Here is a 20,316-nt window from a genome sequence, read left to right on the forward strand (position 1 = left end):
CGGCAGACATGTAGGAGGAGGTTGACGGGCCGCAACTCGTCGGCCAAGCATATCCCACACATGCTCTACTGGATTCAAGTCTGGTGAGAATGCTGGCCAGTCCATAAGGGTGATATCCTCTGATTGAAGGCATTCACTTACGATGTTTGCATGGTGAGGATGGGCGTTGTCATCCATAAATGCAAATTGTGCGCCCTTGGCGCCCCGAAACAAACGTACATGTTGTTCCAGAATGACATCCTGATAGATTTGGCTTGTCATGGCTCCAATTTAAACATGTAGGTCATTTCTGGAAACCAGAATAATTCCACCCCAAACGAACACTCCTGCCCCACCGTAACGGTATCATTCAATGATGTTTTCTTGGTGGTAACGGGTACCTGGAGCCCTTTATATGAAAGTCCGACGAGAATGAGACTGCAAGCTAAACCTAGACTTGTCAGAAAACATCACACAAGCCCACTGTTGCAGTGTCCACAATGCATGCTCTCTACTCCAGGCTAGCCGCAGGCGACAGTGAGTTGCAGTAAGTGGAACGCATCTGACAGGTCTATGAGGATATAGACCTATCTGCCCTAAGCGTCTGTACACAGTCTGCCTTGAAATTATCGTACCAGTGGCTGAAGAGAGCTGATGAGACAGGTCTGAGGCTGTGCTCCGCCTGTTTCTTTTGGCGGTAACTGCCAAACACCGGTCCTCATTCGGCGTTGTAACTCTGGGGCGACCTGTGCTGTAACGTCTACTCACATTACCATCATCTTGGAATCGTTGCCAAAGCCTGGAGATGACACTCTGGGCAATTCCAAGTTCGTCTGATACTTCCAGTTGGGTACGCCCACATTCCAGACGGCCGATAATTCTACCATGTAAAAAATCATCCAAATGCGTCCTTTGTGTCATAACTATTCGGTTATTGCACTGAAATGCTTATAAAGCGCCTGCAAACAATTTTACTTCTTTGCCTGTATTCCTTATATATTACTCTCTTCCACTCTCGTTATTGTGACGTACCATCGGTGTCATCTGGTTACTTCCTGAAATTCGCATATGATTCTTGAAGATGTGTGTAGTGATTTTACAGGTGATATACGAGGGCCATCCAGGAAGTAGATTACGTTTCCGTCTGTGTCCGCTAGGGGCGGGGCTAGCGCGGCCATCTTGGGGTCAGAGCGTTGCACAGCTCAGTCTGCATCTAGCCGTGCTAGTGAGAGGTTCGTGCTGTGCTCCGTTCAGATACTGTGACGGTTTGAAATGTCTGCGTTAATTGAAAATCCCGCGAGCTGCGAGGTGCGCTCAGTAATAAGGTTTCTGACTGCAAAAAACTGTAAACCGATAGAAATCTATCGGCAGCTTCGTGAAGTGTATGGGGACAACATTATCACTGAAGGTGGAGTGCGTCAGTGGGTCATAAGATTTCAAAATGGCCGAACCAATGTTCACGACGAAGATCGAAGTGGGAGACCCAGCATAGTGACCGCCGAACTTCTCGAAAAAGTCGATGCTAAAGTCCGTGAAAATCGAAATTTCACAATAACGGAACTTTCTTTGAGTTTTCCACAAATTTCGCGAAGTTTGTTGCACGAAATCATCAGCGAAAAGCTTGGTTACCACAAGTTTTGTGCAAGATGAATTCCAAAAATCTTGACAGAGGACCACAAAAATCAGCGAATGGCTGCAGCGTTGAACTTTTTGGACGCTTACCATAAGGATGGTGACTCTTTACTCGATCGCATCGTTACTGGTGACGAAACATGGGTGAAACATGTGAACTGTGAAACGAAATTGCAATCAATGCAGTGGGGGCACACAAGTTCTCCCCAAAAACCCAAGAAATGCATGCAAACAATGTCGGCAAGGAAGATGATGGCGACTGTTTTTTGGGACAGAAAAGGTGTAATTTTGGTGGACTTCCTGGAAAGAGGCACTACAATAAACTCTCAAAGGTATTGCCAAACTCTCCAAAAACTCAGAAGAGCAATTCAAAACAAGCGCAGAGGAATGTTGAGCTCTAAGATCTTGTTGATTCACGACAACGCCCGGCCCCACACGGCAAATGTCACTCGTAAAGTTCTTGAATCTTTTAAGTGGGAGTTGTTTCCTCATCCGCCGTACAGTCCCGACCTGGCACCGAGCGACTTCCACCTATTCCCAGCAATGAAGAAGTGGCTGGCTATGCAGCGTTTTGATGACGACGCACAGCTGCAAGAAGAGGTAACGAAGTGGTTGAAGGCGCAGGTGGCAGAATTTTTCGACGAAGGAATTTCCAAGCTCGTACATCGCTACGATAAATGCCTTAATTTGTATGGTGACTATGTAGGAAAGTAGTATTTGAGTGTGGCTTTCATCTGTATATAATAAAATTTGTTTCCTATACTTTGTTTATTTTTTTATTCCAAAACGTAATCTACTTTCTGGATAGCCCTCGTATTTATTTTAGAGTTCGATTTCCACGTGACTCCGAATTATCCTTAATTTATGGACATGAGTGTAAAAATAAAATTTATGTTTTACCAAGAAGATTATCTCTTATTTTGTCAATTACTGCAAAATGCATTACAGTCTAAATATAAATTTAATTATTCATTTGCATAGAAGAAAAGAAACTAATTACTTCATATATAAAACATAAATAGCTGATAATTAGATGCATAATCCAGTGTGCATTTTAGATACATGAATGATGAAAAATAAATTTTATCGATTTATAAATAATGTAAAAAATCTAATAATTATTTAAATAACTGATATAAAATTATTACATTTATAACAAAACAACCTAATGTGGTTAATGTAAAAATTCTAATAATTTTCATATTAGGATAATTCTGTTAATTACAGAAACAATAAAAATTTTTTTTTGAGAAAATAGCTCAGATGGATTCAAACTTGTAGCCTGATAATCCATGCAAAATTCAGCACTTTGTAAATGTGCCAACCAATTGAACTAACTAGACTTAATCTAAAAACTGAAAATTCACAAACAATAGGAAATCGAAAATATGATGAAATGCAAAGTAGCAAATAAATTAGGCTTTTCTTGTTTGTCAGATGTCTTATAATGTAACTCGGACGTCTCATATATAGAATATTTATTTTTATTTATGGGGATGACTATATCCATAAATGAGAAAAATATTCCAGCATATTTAGTTAATGCTAAAAAATGAATAACAAATAATAACAAATCACTTGAATCAAGGTGGAAAAAAGTGTTATTTATAAAATTAAATGTTAAATCATAATGAAACTGCTAAAATAACAATAAAAACTCAATTCAAGGCATATATCATTTAGTAAGCAAAATACTTATTCAGTAGCCACCATTGCTTTCTGGATGTGAATTTTTCATATTCAGTTTTATACGCTGTTGTCAAATAAGTTTCCAGCAATATTGCATCTTGTCACGGTCAAGAATAAAAAATCTGGTACAGGAGCCTAAGACATGTCTTTGACGTACCAGTGATATGCTTCTTTGTGTAGAAGGACTTATCATGCACCACAAATACTGAGAAATACTTGTTTGGATATATGTATCTTTGTATAGATGGGCCTTAAGTACTGATGCATACTTGCGATCCATAGTGTCATCTACAATAATGAGTGGATCCAGAAAATAACATGGAGATATTTTCCAGACAGTAACATTGCCTTTGTCATCTTACATCCATCCATAAATGATCGAGGAGTGTTTGTTCCTTGATGTTAGTCGCTTTATGCAAAATATGCATTCATCTAATGGAACAACAACAACAAAAAAAAAAAAAAAAAAAAAAAAAAAAGGTTTATTACAGATGGGAATCTTTTGCCAATAGTGAAGGCCCATAGTTGGTGCTGCTATGCAAATTCCAGCTTCTTCTCTTATAAACAGTTAGCAAAGGTGAGGTCACTCTTTGTTGCAGAGCCATATATGCAGCAAAATTCACCAAACTATTATTTTGGAAGCAATTGACGTAGCTCTCCAATTAATTTGAAGAGTAAAGTGTAACATGCCAATTAGCCTGAATGCATTGCTGAAACTGCATTTTACTTCTCATCAATGGTTCATGCTCCAAAGGCAGAGGAATGCAGCTGAAAACTCGTGTCAGTTAATATACTTATGTATAATAGTGTATTGTATATATATATTATATATCAAATTATATGTCATTACATAATATTATATGTGATCAATTGATATCTTATATTGAGTAATTATAAGCATGGATCAGAATAAGTACAGACATTTCAACTTACAATACTGCATAAAATTTAAAAAATGCTATTATGAACTTTGCTTTAAAATACATATTACTATTATAAACATTTCAGCTTATAAAACAACTTATAAAAGTTTGCATTACCTGTTTTTTGTCAATCATTTTAGCAATAGTTTTCAAGGCACATCCGTTTGGAATAAAATAAGCCCATCTGAAAGATCTTCCATCTTTTATAGACTGAAATAAAAAGTCATTAATTCTTTAGATGTAAGATTTTACATATTTTTAGGTATCATTCTCTACTAAAATTTTGAAATAAAAATAAGTAACTCCTATGCAAAAATTTACAATTTTATAAAAAATATAGCAGATAAATATGAGTGCAGATGCTTATACACATATCTAAAATTTATACGTAAAAGACAAAAAAAAAATCTCTACAAGTATAGAGAATGAAACTATGAAGAGCAATCAAAAACTCATTTAGGAGGAAGAAGTGAAAATTGCACACATTCAGGTGAAGAGTATTTAATAGCTATACAGTCAAAAGTCGTTAATTCGGACACCCATAATCCGGACCTCAAAGCTACAAACTTTCTGCGCATGCGTTGTGTTGACGCATGCGCGTAAGACCTTTACCGCTGCGAATTTGCGTGTGCGCAAAATACGTTTATGAATGCGCGTTTAATGTATAACGGACGGGATAAGCTAAGCTAAAATTATCTATTTCAGTTAATGTTGCAGATTGCGTTGTTCCTTAATCTTCGAATTGGATCCGGATTATTATTTTTTGCAGACTGTTAGAGCAATTTTATAAAAGTAAGCTTAAACTTTCGATTTTGTCAAATAGAATTTCCGGTATATATTTACTAATATGTAAAGGATATACAAAGCGAAAGTATCTTTCGGAGTCCATTAAACAAAAAGTGGAATTGCTGCAAAAAATGGATAAAGGCATATCCTTTGTTTATCTAAACTTTAACGTTTGTTTATCTAAACTTTGTTTATCTTTAACGCTGCCGCGGCGTGCAATGAATTGGAAGTTGATCTGTCAGCACTATCCTTATCTTAAGGGCAGATGATTTTATTTTATTTGGCTTATAATTGCTTACTCAATGTAGTATTTCATCTCAATGTACTCCGTCTTTGATGATATGATTTAAATCAAATGCCTCGTCATTATAATTCGCTTCCGATAGGGAAGAAAGTGACAGAGGTTATTGAAAACGAATAAATTTCGATTGACAAATTAGTCGGTATTCTCGACACAGCAATTATAGGACTTGAACAGCGGAACTTTGTAACTGAACAAGAAATTATGTCTATTTATAGAATTAAAGAGAATGTATTATCACATAAAAAACGAAGCAACTTAAACAACTTACATTGAAAGAAATGTTTAATAAAGTAAACAAATAAATATTGAGCTTTTTTTTTTGTAAATTTTGATACCCTTTAGATCATAATTGTTCTTTATTTCATAAATTACGGTTTCATATTTTTAATTTTATAATTTCTGCATGCCATTTTACCAGATTTAAACTGATGATCTATAATCCGGAAAAATCGATAATCCGGAATCGCCGAAGTTCCGACGAGTCCGGATTAACGACTTTTGACTGTATATAAAATGTTAATAACATATTCAATATCAATATATTTTTAATAGTCTAAATGATATCTACTGAGATTTAAAATATGGACAAAATTTAATTTCAAACTGTAATCACATATTTTTATTTGAAGCACACAGCAACAGAAAGCTTCCACAATGATTTGTGCAAACATTAAGAGAGAATGCCTTAGATTATTTCATAGATACTAAATAGATAGCAAGAATTTCATCCTCTAAAAATGTCCTGTGAAGGTAAATCATCATCTTTTATCCAACCACATGAGTCACAGATGAATTAATTGCCAAATTGGAAAACATTGTGGCATTAAATAGACAAATGACTATAAAATGTAGCAGAGATAGGTAACTAAGAATAAATTTTAAGAAACTGTCTCACAATTCAAAATATTTGGGATGAATATGTACTTCGAATTTTAACAAAGGTGAAGAAAAAAAGATAGTGAGAGAATTTTAGAGTTACTTTCAACAATGTTTTAGAGGGATACAGGTTTTATACAGACATGTAACCATGAGAGTAAATTATACAGCATGACCTAAAAACATACTTCTTCTCCAACATGCAAGAAATTTTGGGTGTCAGCAACAATAGCCGAAATTATGGCAAGTGTATTTTAGAATGCCAAAGGGCCATTGATGATTGATTAGCCTCAACCTGGAAGCAAGCATGCACAATTAATAGCAAAATTACACCAAAGAAATTAAACATATACAAAGGAAAACACCAAGATAAATGCATTATCATAGGAGGGGGTTATAAAAACAGGGCAGCACTACTACTCATAACAGTTCCCAAGCAATTATAACATTACTGCATACTGATTATCAAGTGATTTAGAGTTTCTGAAGCAGATTATTCCATTTGTTTCTTTGGATTAGGAATTGCTTGGTTTTCATTAATGGACTGAAATTTGTCTCTTTGTAATGTCCCATAACACCTCAGTAGGTTTAAAATCAAAGCATGCAGGCAATTGGATATCCATATACTTCAGAATGTTCTCTACTGTTTGGGTTCATGTAGCAAGAAAAGTTTCTGCTTTGTCAATAACACTATGAAACAAGTGAACATATGCTCAATAATCTCTTTGCAGTATCAATCACCCCATCATTATGCTCCAGTTAACACCTGTAGCTCAGTTACATCTATCAATAATGATGCCAGCCTGCAACATCAGTACAACCTATCTTAAATACTTATTGCATACTATCCTTCTGGTATGCCTTACCTCTTAAATCCATATGAACTGATGCCTGAAATCTGATAGCAGATTGAATCGACACTCACCAGAGAGAAATGCATTGGTCCATTGCACTACTGTTTAGCTATGGTAGATCGAACATCACTGCAAATGCATTCTATGATGATCATGTTATTTGGATAGTGTCACACAGATGATCGGTCTTTGAGCATACAGCCCCATCTAATTCAATTTTTAAGCCAAAATTTTGTACGATATCCCCATTCATGTACTGCAGCAGAGATATTTGCAAGTTGGCTGGCCATGTAGCATTGATTGTGTTTAACTTCATTGCTAAACATTATGTTTTTGCAAAGTTATAAAGGAAAAGTCACTTCCAGCAGTGAATCTAGAACTTATATCAGTAGTTTATCATACTGCTCAAACCTAGAGAAAACAATGAGCAATTCCAAACTGTGTTGTAGCTTTGCTGATTAAAAGGATTTCTTTCAACTTTTCCGTAATCCTTCTGCATGTAAAAAGATGTCAGAAACACAAAGAAAAATTTCACGTTTGTATATTTATTCTTATACATAGTTCAACAGTAGCAAATGCAACCATGGCTGGTATTCGGATAAAATACTTAGAATCATTCAAGTGGGGCATTAATTACTTGCTACAAAGTGAGGGGATATCATGAGAATTTGCTCTTTGTTGGAAAGAGTGAATTTGCTTCTGAAGGGGGAAAATGTCTCCATGTCAACGGGTGATCCTGTCATCAGTTACTTTTCATGCCTTATCTTTATGTTTTATATTCACAGAAATAAATACAAAGCTTCACATTGACTTCTAACCCTGGAAACCAAAAACGTTAAAAGTTCCTCCCCCATAATGTACAAATTTTACATGAACAGTGCATATTTCATTATTTACCTTTAAAAATGAGATCATTGAAAATAATGTAATTATACTTTTTTAGTGGAAGTATGCTTTTTTATAGCCACCCACCTCCCCATGAGAAAAAAAGGTCAACAGTTTTTCACCCTATTTGAGTGGGATCTCTCCTGCTCAGAGTTGATTTAATGTGACATTAGCCAATACTGTGATCTTTTATAAAATAATTTTTGTTTATTCTTTTTTCTAAGATAATTTTTCCCCCTAAATATGTATAATAATGCACGGAAATTTTACAGCAAAAATTAAAAAAAGAAATACAGCAATTATAAGTATTATAATTAATTAAATAACTATAATAATAATTGATTATCATATAATTATTAAGAAATTTCTTTTTTTTCAGTCTGTATTAATGTACATACAGTTTAGATAAAAAAGATGTATAATAATGATTAATTATAGCACAACTATAATAATTTTTTATTACAAATAAATTATTATAATCAATTATAATAATTATTATATTAGAATTAATTATAATTATAATAATGAAAGTTATGCAATAAAATGTAATACTTATAATGACTATTATACAATAATAATTATTTACACTGGTTATCATAAATTAAGGAAAAATCACGATTACTGAAAAAGTTACATTTAGAATTTAATGAAACTTACCCACAATATACAACACATAGTAAGGTATCAAATAACATAAAAAGAAATTACCAGACAATTATGGTAGTATAGAAATTAGCACATGTATAAAATGAACAAATCGAAGATATCAGTTTGCTATAGTAAAAGTACCTTCAGTATGGAATATAATAGCCTCTAGAAGCAATACAGAACATTCAGTGATATGTGATGCTTTCAATTATGCGGTTGATCAGTTCCATAGGAAGCAAGAGCCATTGCTCTTGCGAAGAAGTTGCAAGCGCTGCAAGGATCTAAGAAGGCGGATTGACAGCAGCTAGATGTCTCCCTAAAGCATCCCAAACTTGCTCGATAGGATTCAAATCCGGGGATCAAGATGGCCACTCCATGCACATAATTGTTTCCTGTTGAAGATAATCATATACAATGCGAGCCCTGTGTGGTCTTGCATTGTCGTCCTGTAACAGGAAAGCATCACATATTGCCCCGGCATATGGGTGCACATAGGCATCAAGGATGTCATCTCTACAAACATGAGCATTCACGGTTCCCCTTGGAAAAACATGGAGGTCTGTGCGTACACCCAAAGAGATGCCATCCCAAACACAGACACTGCCCCTTCTGTATGTATCTCTTTCACGGATGTTTGATAGATGATAACGGATTCTAGGTTCGCTCCATATCAAATAACGCCTACTATCACTTCTGCAGCAAGAGAGGATCTAAAAAGAGTCAGAGTAGTGGTTCTAAACCTGCGTGCACATAATGTCAAATATCGGTCATCGGCGCTCGTCATAGCAGTTGGCCGTCCTTGGCTGAACCTCCTAGATGCCGAATCTGTGGTTTGAAATTGCCTCCAAGGTCTATGAAACACAGAAGGACTCACATTTAGCCATCTGGCCACTTCTGTTTGATTTTGTCCTGCCCCTAGTCTCCCAATGGCTCTTCATTGCAGTTCTGCAGGCAAATGATGCCTGGAGGTCATTGTTACGAATTGACTATCTCAGATTTCTGGTGTCACTGTCACAGTGAAATATCTGGGCTTGCTCTCAAACATGGACCTTTATGCTCCTCGCAGATGACGTATTCCGAAAGCAGCACCACTAATTTGCATATCACAGTTTTTTACATGGTTTGGCTTATTTTTGAGGGAGTTATCGCTATTTTTGTGATATTTCCTTAATTTATGATAACGAATATATTATACTTTATCATAAAATTATGTATACTATATAGAGAAATTAAGTTTTGGAATACTTTTACCAAGTTATATAATAAATATATACATAAAATGTTCAAAATTATCCACAATGTAATCAAACTGTTAATTATAAATGATGGTCAGCATATTATCTTAAATTACTTAAAAAGCAATTTTCTGCTTCCTTACGTCTATGCTTTCTGAATACAGTGAAAATAAACAGGAAAAGAATAAGAATGGAAAAATACCTAGCACATGATTCATGCCCATCCATTTTATTTTGCAAAAAAGTGAAAAATGGAAATCTGTACATTCACTGGCTTTATACTCTGCATAGATTGTAAGCATGCAAATAACAACAATTTTATTTGTTGATTTTTATTGATGATATTCATCCTAAAGTTATGGACATGACTGCAGAGTAAAACAGTTTTACCTGTATCACAAACAACATATTCTAATCAATTTGTTGATTGACTGAAAGCCTTAATTTTAATAAGACAGCCTTTTAAAATAAATGTTTATTCATTTTAAATGTTATTCTAATTAAATGGAAAATGTCACTTTACATCATATTTTAAATGACTATAAAACAAATTTCAATTAACCACTTGTGCTAAAAAGATGTGGCACGCACGTCGAGATGCTTTTGTCTCAAACTGCGCGCAAAAATGAAAATAACGTGGTGCACACGTTGCCTAACAATGAGATTGTTTATTTCTCAAGTTACAGCTCTGGATTGCACTCACAGATGCGGAGCGGCATAAATGAGAAACTTTACCGCTTGTTATATTGTTATATTGTAGCACACGGCACCGCAACCGTTAAGTTTAGTCGTAGCGCAAGTGGTTAAGAATTATGAATATGACAACCAGTGTGTTGAATATTCAACCACGTGAAACACAGAAACTCGGGTTACCATTAAAAAAAATTGATATTCACAGTAGACATATCATAAAGGCTCAGTTTAAAAACTGCTGAGACAGAAATTATTGCTGCAGGTTCCATTTGCGGAATACATTTTAAAATATTACGGTAGCAAAATTATTTTGTCACATTCCTTCAAGCAAACACAGTTTCTAATGAACTGAGTTAAAACAACTAATAATGCAGGTAAAAAACTGGAGAAAGTTTATTCAGATAGAAATTCCTACAGCTAAAACGTCCAGTAAAAATCTGTGAAATCTGAACCAATTTTCTAAATTTCTTTTAAATTTGAAAATTAACTTCCCCTTATATAATAATGAAAAAGCAACTGTACTGTCCTGAAGTGTATCTATCTACAGTGTATTTTTAATTTAAAATAAAATGAATAATTTGAAAAAATAAAAAATACTGAGGGAATCTTGAGGGAAGAGGTGACATTATCATTTTGTTAGTAATCTGATTATATAAAAAAAAATCTACTTATATAAACTGTGTTACACAGCAAGATAATTTCTTTACATATACTGTACACATTGACTGTTTTGAAGTATATTTTCTACATACCTTAAGAATAAAAAAAATATGATCATAACAAAACATTTATGAATCCAACTGAATCAATCATCAGGTTATAATTCAGGATATACATACCTACACGAAAAAAGGGGTAGTAATACATATGAAGATTCAAGATAAAAGTAAATGTAATTGTATCTGACTTTTAACAAGATTCATTTTACACTGGCATTTGCTAAGGAACAAGTGATTTTTATGCAAATTTTTTTTTCCTGATAGCCACACATTTGCAAGGAAAACAGGTCTTTTAGGGCAAGACCTCTCATATGTACACAATGCACTTTCATTGTTTACTTATTCATAATTGCATGCAGCAACATTTGAGAAAAAGCATATTGTCTGTAAAGACATCATTTGACAGCATATTGTCTGTAAGACATATTCTTTGGAGACAGAATCCTTCTCTAACCATACAAGAAATCAAAACTGCCTTGATGATGCAAGCTTTTTTCAATAGTAGATTTTTTTCAATAGCCTTGATGATGCAAGCTTTTTTTCAATAGCTTTTTTTCAAAGACATGCAAGCTTTTTTTCAATAGTTTAGTGGACATCATGAGTAATTAATGGCAAATATGCATGAGTTTCTCAGGAGATCACATACTGGCGAACATAAGTCTGTTCCATACTGATGGACTAATGTCTGGGTTTATTTTGAGACAATTGGAATTTTTCGTAACTGCTGAAAACAACTATACGGAATACCTTTTTTCCCCCCTTTGCTTATCTTGCTTTGCCATGTGGCAATATCTATACCATATTATGTAATGATGATACTTTAGGAACCTTTATTAAATGTGTGCTAGGTTTAATTTCTTTAAGTGGTGTCTATAATTAGTTAGGATGAAAAATGTTCCTTAGCAAATGTCAAGCAGTGTATATATATATATATAGTAAGAAATATTGTAGTGAGCTTGCTAAAAAGTTACCAGGAGCTGTGGCTCCATGAAATAGTTCAATGCAGTATTTTAAAATATTAACATAGAAGTAATTTTTAAAAATTATTAACATGGAAAAGTGAAAAAACAGCCTATTCTATTATTTCCTATTTTTGCAGCATTTTGCACAAAAAATTTTAAGACCAAATAGGTCTTACATCACATTACTTGTTAGCTTTTCAATTTCTATTTCGATTTTATATATATATATATATATATATATATATATGAAGATATGAAGATATAAAGATATAAAGATAAACTACTCAACATTGAAAATGCAACACCAAGAAATGGCCAGAAAGAGATGAAACTTTGCAAACAGAGAGAGACAGCAACGAATAATAAGTGATCTTTATTTCAAAATGATATACATAATACAGAGCGAGAACAACATCAGCTCAGTAGGTTGTAGGACCACCTTGGATGGTGATACACGAAGCAAGACGTTTGATTCAATTGCTGAAAGATCAGGAAAGAATGGTGGCCAGGAAAGCATCCGTACACCTTGCATAGCATGTTGGCTGATGCAAGCAATGTGTGGTCAGGTGTTATCCCGCTGATAAAGGCACTGGGCACTTGCTGAAGGTAGGGGAGTGTCGCCAGTCGCAGCACGTTATCCAGGTATCATTGGGCCATCATAGTCTTCACATTGACGCCACACTCGTACGCAGTGACTATTATTGGAGAAACAGAAGTGCGACTCATCTGAGAACACAACCCTGTGCCATCTGTCATCCACATCGCTCAAGCCTGACACCATTGCAGATGCTGGCATCTGTGATGTGCGGTCAATGGCAGTCTTCTTAAGAGATGTCATGAGTGTAGGCCACTAGCCATGGATTGACAGCAAATGGTTCTGGTCGATATGGGAACATCCAGGATGTCTTGAACATGTTGCATAATGGAGGTAGAAGTGGCTTGCGGGTGCGTCATCACTCATTGGCAGATGCGCTGATCCCCGTGTGCTGACATCACTCTGGTTGCACCAGCACACCCCGAACTTGTCATATTTCCTTTTCCCAACCATCATTGCCCCACCCAGTGCAGTGCACTGTGGACGCATCCAGGTGTATGTCAGCTGAGATTTGCCATATGGACCAACCTGCTCTTCTAAGTCCGATCACTATGCCCCTTGAAAAAATCATCTGTCTGCTGGAATTGCCTCCGATAACAGAGGCCTGGCATTCTCTGCTTTTACACATGCCCTCCGAGATAAGAACAAATTTTCTACTATGATTTCAATATCAGAAATAATGGCACAAAAATTCAACATTCTACAGGTTCCTTTTCTTATATCTTCTTCCTGTGCACTTCACATCATTCGCATTACTCGGTGACGTGCGTCTACACTAAAATTTGTATAAGTTTTGGGCCACTCCTTCTTGGTATTGCATTTTCAATGTCGGGTAGTATATAATATGATCTGATAACCCTGCACAGCAATGCTCACACACACCCAAAAATTTTGGCAACCCTGAACTTGCACGTGCCTTTTGTTAAATATTAGCATGCCATTTTGTTATGTGTTTTGCAAGTCTTCAAGTAAGTTTTCATAGCTTTAATTTTTTGTTTCATTTACAGTACTTTATATTAATTAGCAGAACTTTAAATGATTCAGATTTCCTTTTTAACAAGAATAATCTACTTTAAAATAATTTTACTGAAAATATATAGAAGTTCATGAGCTAGCCCTTTTTGGATTTGTAAGTGTGACTAACCATCAGTAATTCATAACTTATATGAATGACAATTTGGGAATTTTTTTCTACTGATTTACTAGTTTTCTTGCGATTATCTGTATTTTTTATGGATTATGATTTGTCATATATTTTTTTTAAAACTTTTATTTGCTTTATTAGCAATTTTACTTTAACAAGTTTTAATTCTTAATTTAATTTTAAATTGAGAAGACAGATAACATGTAGGGTCAGCTCTTCAGCAATGGGAGATGACCTGGATGTATTTTTCAATAAACAAATTAATTTATAATGTTTTGATGTCTTACAATACTGAGAGGAACAAAGCATGTTATTCATCTCTCATTCATCATGATTTAATGTTTTAAATAGTTATCCCTTGACTGGTTAAAGTTGGAAACATTAAATTGGGGAGATTAATAATTTAAAATTTTTTTTGCCATTTATTTACTTTTTCATTGCTTGTTTAATTTTGAGGTTATCACCAATGTTTTTGCCATATTTGCATATCGTACCACACACCTTTTGACCTTTCTAAGTTTCTATTTTTACTTTTGAGATCTCTTAAATCCCCCCGCCCAACAGCTTTTTCCTTAGACGGGATAATCTTTTTTCAACTTTATATAATGTGACAAAAAGAGATTTAGAACCAAATTCACAAAGACTCGAAAGAAATGAAATTTTCCCATAAATATGTAAAATTCAACTAATATTCATCAAACCAGTAGAAATACAGAGAAAGGAAATATAAAAAAATAACAAAAATATAGGCAGAGGAAAGCAATTAAAATCTATTTCAACGTTATCAAGAGTACATTTTTAATTGAACACCTCTTTCCTTGGAAAATTACTGCATTTCAGTTGATCCCGATTTAGCTGATGAACCATTCTCAATTATTTAATTTTAACAGTCCACCCAAAAATTCTGAATAGTTTTATTAACAGAGGGCCTAATCTATTCCAAATCATCATGATAAGCCCATGATGTGAAGATTTTATTCTTTTCTAAACTTTGTTTCTCTTTTCCATTTTCTTACTGTTTGCTTTCCAAAAGTTTAAAAAGAAATTCAAAATGACTTCCCTTTATTTTACCACTTGTGTGATTTCTACTTGCCATAGCTAACGATGCCAAACTGTCAACCTTTGGTATCCTCTTTTGAATTTCGATCCTTTGTTTTTTAGCTACATAATGGTAGGTTGTGGCGATTACATTTCACTCTTAGTTTTTATGTATATTTTATTATTACATTAATACTACATTTTATTTATGTTTATTTCAGTAAAATGTCTAATTATTATTCTTTTCCTTTCTTGGACATTAAATTAATACATAGTCACTTGTTTTTGTACTAATTCATTATATTTAGGAAACAGCTGTAGAGAAGAGGGATTCAGAATTTTTGATATACTGGTGAAATTAAATAATTTAGAATGGTTCATCAGCTAATTCCGGATTAACAAAATGCAGTAGTTTTCCAAGGGTAGAGGTGTTCATTTAAGTCTGATCGACCTCCTCTTGATAAACATTGAGTCAGATTTTAATTGCATTCCTCTCCCTAAATTTTTTTGTTACTTTTGTATTTCCTTTCTCTGTATTTTTACTGGCTTGTTGAATATTAGTTGAATTTTACATATCTAAGGAGAAATTTGCATTTTATTGGTTTTTAATTTCATTTCTTTCATGTCTTCAGTGGATTTGGTTCTAAATTTCTTCCTTTTTGTCTATTACTTAATAATTTTCAGCAGCATTTGCATGGAAATGGTATTGAGATAATTTGTTTAAAATAAAAATAATGTTGATACTGTAATATATATATATATATACAGTGGTGGCCAAAATTGTGGACACTTTTGGAAATTTTTATGTTTTTGAACTTTGTATGCTTATAGAAAACATTACGTTTCACAAAATGCAAACTTGTATATATCATTTTAAAGAGAATTTATTGCTGAATTCAATACAAAACACAAAATTCAATTATTTGCAATACAAAAAAAGTTAAACAATAATAGTTATCGATATACATTAGATAGTGATGATTGCAGTGAGTTATCAGTACTTAGTAGGGTACCCTTTATTTTTTATTACAGCTTCACATTGACGTTTCATTGAGCTGACAAGAGTTTTAAGCTCTTCTTTCGTTATTACATGATGCCAGGAAACAATTATAGCCTCAATTAGTTCCTTTTTATTTGATGAGTGCCTCATTCAGACAAGAGTTTTCAAATGGTGCCACAAATTTTCGATAGGATTCAGGTCAGGACTGTTTCCTGGCCATGACAACAATTTAATGCTCTTTGTACGAAACCATTCTTTCGATATTTTGGACGTGTGGCAAGGAGCAGAATCCTGCTGAAAAATAAATGAAGCATTGTTGTGAAAGAGATCTCTGATGGAAGGTAGAAGTTTTGGTTCTAGAATAGTGTAAATGTATTTTCTGGCATTCAGTGTCCCATCGATGACATGAAGGCGACCAATACCATCTGCTGACATGCATGACCAAATCATAACACTAACTGGGTTCTTCACAGTTGCTTGAATGCAGTCAGGATGTAGCTCTTCTCCTATTCTACGTCTTACATATTTTCGCCCATCACTACCGAATAACGATATCTTAGTTTCATCACACCATATAACTTGTGACCACTGATCATCTGTCCAATTAATGTGTTCCTTTGCCCACTGTAGTCTTTTTTTTTTTTGGTTGTTGCTGAAAATGAAGATAAGGTTTTTGTGGAATTCTACCTCTCAGTCCAACATCTGTTAATCTTCTCCTGATTGTTCTTGAAGTGACAGAAACACCAGCATCATTCAGATCACTTCTGATGGCCGCTGATGACATTTTTCTATCTTGGAGACATAGTCTTTTTATTCTTCTGTCATCAATAGATGTAGTGCACCTTTTTCTGCCTTTTCCTTCTTTGTTTTTTATTGAATTTGTCTCCTGATATCGTAAACAAAACTTTCAGACTCCACATGTAGTCACTGAACCACCCACCTGCCTTGCAATTTCAGCATAGGAAAGACCACTTTCTCGTAACACAATAATATTACATCTCTTTCTAGGTGTCCAATCTACTCTTTTATTTGATGTCATTGCTTCTTGACTAAAAATTTTTACAAAAATTCCTACTTGTAATTGCAGTGTATAAGAAACAGGTCCTCCTTCTACAGAACAAAGCAAAATAATGAATTGTTTCAAGTGTAAACATGATGTCAGCTTCTGCTGGCAGTTACTAACATTTGATTGGTTCTCAGAACAAGAACAGTGATTGGCCAGGAAAGCTAGACATTACAAACCACTTCATAACTGTGTTTTTTATTTATATTAAAGTACATATAACTTTTTCTCTTTAATAATAAATCTCTTTAAAATGATATATACAAGTTTGCATTTTGCGAAACATAACATTTTCTATAAGCAAAGTTCAAAAACATAAAAATTTCCAAAAGTGTCTACAATTTTGGCCACCACTGTATATATATAGATACATATAGATATATGAAGAAGTGTACGAAGTGAAAGCAAAAACTTATAGTAATAACTTAATAGAAAAGTTAATAAAGTTAGAAAATTAATAAAACTTAGAAGATATAGAAGAAGTTAATGAAGTTTTATTGTGTTAATAAAATTTAGAAAAATAAGTTAAAGAAGAAGCAGAAGTTAGTAAAGCTTAGTTAGAAAGTTAATAAAACTCAGTGCAGTACAAACACTATCAGAAATGAGACTACTCAATATAAATACATTCACAACAGTAAATTGATAAAAAAATATAATTTTCAAATATAGCTAATACCATTATTGTATCCAAACCAGCTTGTGTAGCTGACATCAAAGTCCCCAAAATGATACCACGATCATCAGCATTCTTCAACAGTGGTGAAACAACAGTGACATATTTGCTGTTCTTCCATGTTTTCAATTTATTAATTGTTAATTCTGGATACTGTCCATCAATGTTATCAAAAATGAAATCAAAGCTATGGGTGGAAAAATCATCAATTACACATTATAAATTTCAATATAAAACAACAAAATGATTGTAAGTAAAAAAATAAAAACATATTTTCTTAAAGCATAATTTAACAACCTGTGCTTATTTTTCTCCACAGAAACACGAATATATATATTATCTAACATACTATTTCAATGTTATTTTTTTAAATTATGAATCTAAAAATATACTTCTTTTTTCACATCAAACGTCAATGTAAAAGATACAGAGCATCTACTGCATATTAAAATTAATAATACACATGCTTCTGTAATTTAACTGATAATTTTTTTTTAGAATCAATTAGTAAGTTATAAAGGGTAATTCAAAAGTCCTTTACACATTAAAAAACTAATTCATAAAAATAAACAAAAGCAACAAAAAGGTTATAAATACTGTTATAATAATTAAGTTTTTGAAAATCATACCTTGATTAAATTTTGAGTGCTAATCTTTAAATTATAAAGAATTTTAGGTAATAAACAATGATGCTGTAATATTCATCAACATAGCAGAACAGGCATTCAGAGTTAAAATTGTGCACTTATTTCAGGTTAGAAAAATTATGCAGTAAAATATATTAAAAATATCTTTCTAAAAATATAAACTATATGATTATGTTCTATTTCTAGTTCTATTAACAATGCTTACACCAAGCTCTTAATTTGATTTCTTCTTAAGAATACAAGCTGTTTTACATACTGATAAAATATCATTAATTTATTACCTATTTTTTGGCTTTAATTAGCTATTTTATCTCTTCAATTAGCCTCAAAACTTTTCTATGGGTTCATTTATCTAGAATTTATCAGAGTCAACTTGTCACAGACACTGCCTTCCAAAATTTAAAAGTATTGCAGTAAGTTTTATAATAGATATGATGCTTAACTATGGGCAAAGAGCAACTTAGTTTATCAGAAATATCATATTTCCTTTAGTAAAAATATAAAAGTCATACAAATGCATACTATTTATCTATTGATTTACTTTTTAAATCATTCTACCAACTACAATGTTAAAGGGTAAGAATCATTAAAAGTTGCTATAATAAAAAGCCATTATATTTTATGCAAAATATTTCACTTTGGATCAAACAGTCAAATTTTTTCCCAAACATTTAATAAGAAACAATAAAATTATATATTTTAAAAATAGCCTATAAGATGTTTAAAAGTGAATTTGAAAAAAATGTAGCTGCTGATATAGCTTACATATTTTGTTATTAAAAAATTATAATAATAAAAGAAATTAATATTAAATATTTGAACAGGCAAATCATTAATTTACTATTTTTATAAACAGAATTACTCATAAAGAAACATTATCAAGAACAATACCAATTATACTGATAGATCATATTTATCTTTTCATGTTATGACACAACATAATAAAAAATAAAATTTTTAAGTAACTGCAAGTTTAAGCTCCTTATTGACTACAGAAGTTCAATAAAAACAAAAATTTGAAGTCAATAAATATAACATACTTAAATAAATGTTTATTGTATTGTTAACATATTTGGTTAATCTTTGGATTATGGTAACTTGGCGATTTTTTGGGGAAAATTTGGCGACCAACCCTGCTACAGCAACCTCCTAGTTTTTTTTTTTTTTTTTTTTTTGGACGCCATTTTGTTTTCACGAAGTAAAAACATTTTGTTTTTAAACTCAACATTTTTTCCCCAACAATCTGTTAGTCGAATTACGTTTATGCTAGAACTTTTATGGAACAAAGGTGCTTCATCATGACGAAGACTAGGTGCGAAATTGGGAGAAAGTGCAGAATCGCCCACTGCTTGCTGCATTTTTAAGAATTGCACATATACGGTATCCATGTACATGTCGACCTATTTTCACTTAAAAACCCATCCCAGAATTGCACAAAAATGGCATTGTGCACACTCTTGACTTGACCATGTACACTGCTAAAGGCCTAGCTAGTAACCTTTATCGCCTTACCAAAATGTTGCCAAACTACCTGTTACCATATTCCAAAGATTAGCCACATATTTTTATTAAACATCAATTAGCTGACACTGAAGGGAGTTGGGCAAAACAAAATTTTAGGTAATCAAAAATTTGAGTTAATAAGATTGTTCACAAAATTGTACCTATGTATTCTACACAGATATAGATATAAATGTACTTAATAATGCAAGAGAGTTATAAGGCTTAATGTCATTTTGATAATTAAAATTGTTTTGACACAATTAGAATCAAGAAACTCTTCTAAATTTTAATTATGTTGATTCATAATTCAGGTCTTTCATTGCATATTCATATTACAAACATACTTTACAAAATCAAGTAGAAGAAAATCGTACTGTCATAGAAATCACAGCAAATTAGATGACATATATATAACTACAAAATAATAATTTTTTAAATGTATTTTTTCAACAAGAAAAACCTTATATG

General features: G+C 33.0%; 1 protein-coding gene across 2 annotated transcripts in view; it reads right to left on the bottom strand.

Moving 5' to 3' along the window:
* The window catches only part of LOC118179823 (NAD(P)H oxidoreductase RTN4IP1, mitochondrial-like), a 91,668-nt gene that overhangs the window by 11,959 nt on the left and 59,393 nt on the right, over positions 1-20,316 (bottom strand). For both annotated transcript variants that reach the window (XM_085820620.1, XM_085820619.1), the window contains 2 exons: positions 17,702-17,885; positions 4,341-4,433 (listed from right to left, as the gene is read on the bottom strand). In XM_085820620.1, the coding sequence (XP_085676746.1) occupies positions 4,341-4,433; positions 17,702-17,885 (277 nt within the window). The remainder of the gene's footprint in view (positions 1-4,340; positions 4,434-17,701; positions 17,886-20,316) is intronic.

The sequence above is a fragment of the Stegodyphus dumicola genome, chromosome 7 (genome assembly GCF_044657685.1).
Source record: "Stegodyphus dumicola isolate Sdum_Otavi_A_Nest chromosome 7, ASM4465768v1".
Taxonomy (NCBI): domain Eukaryota; kingdom Metazoa; phylum Arthropoda; class Arachnida; order Araneae; family Eresidae; genus Stegodyphus; species Stegodyphus dumicola.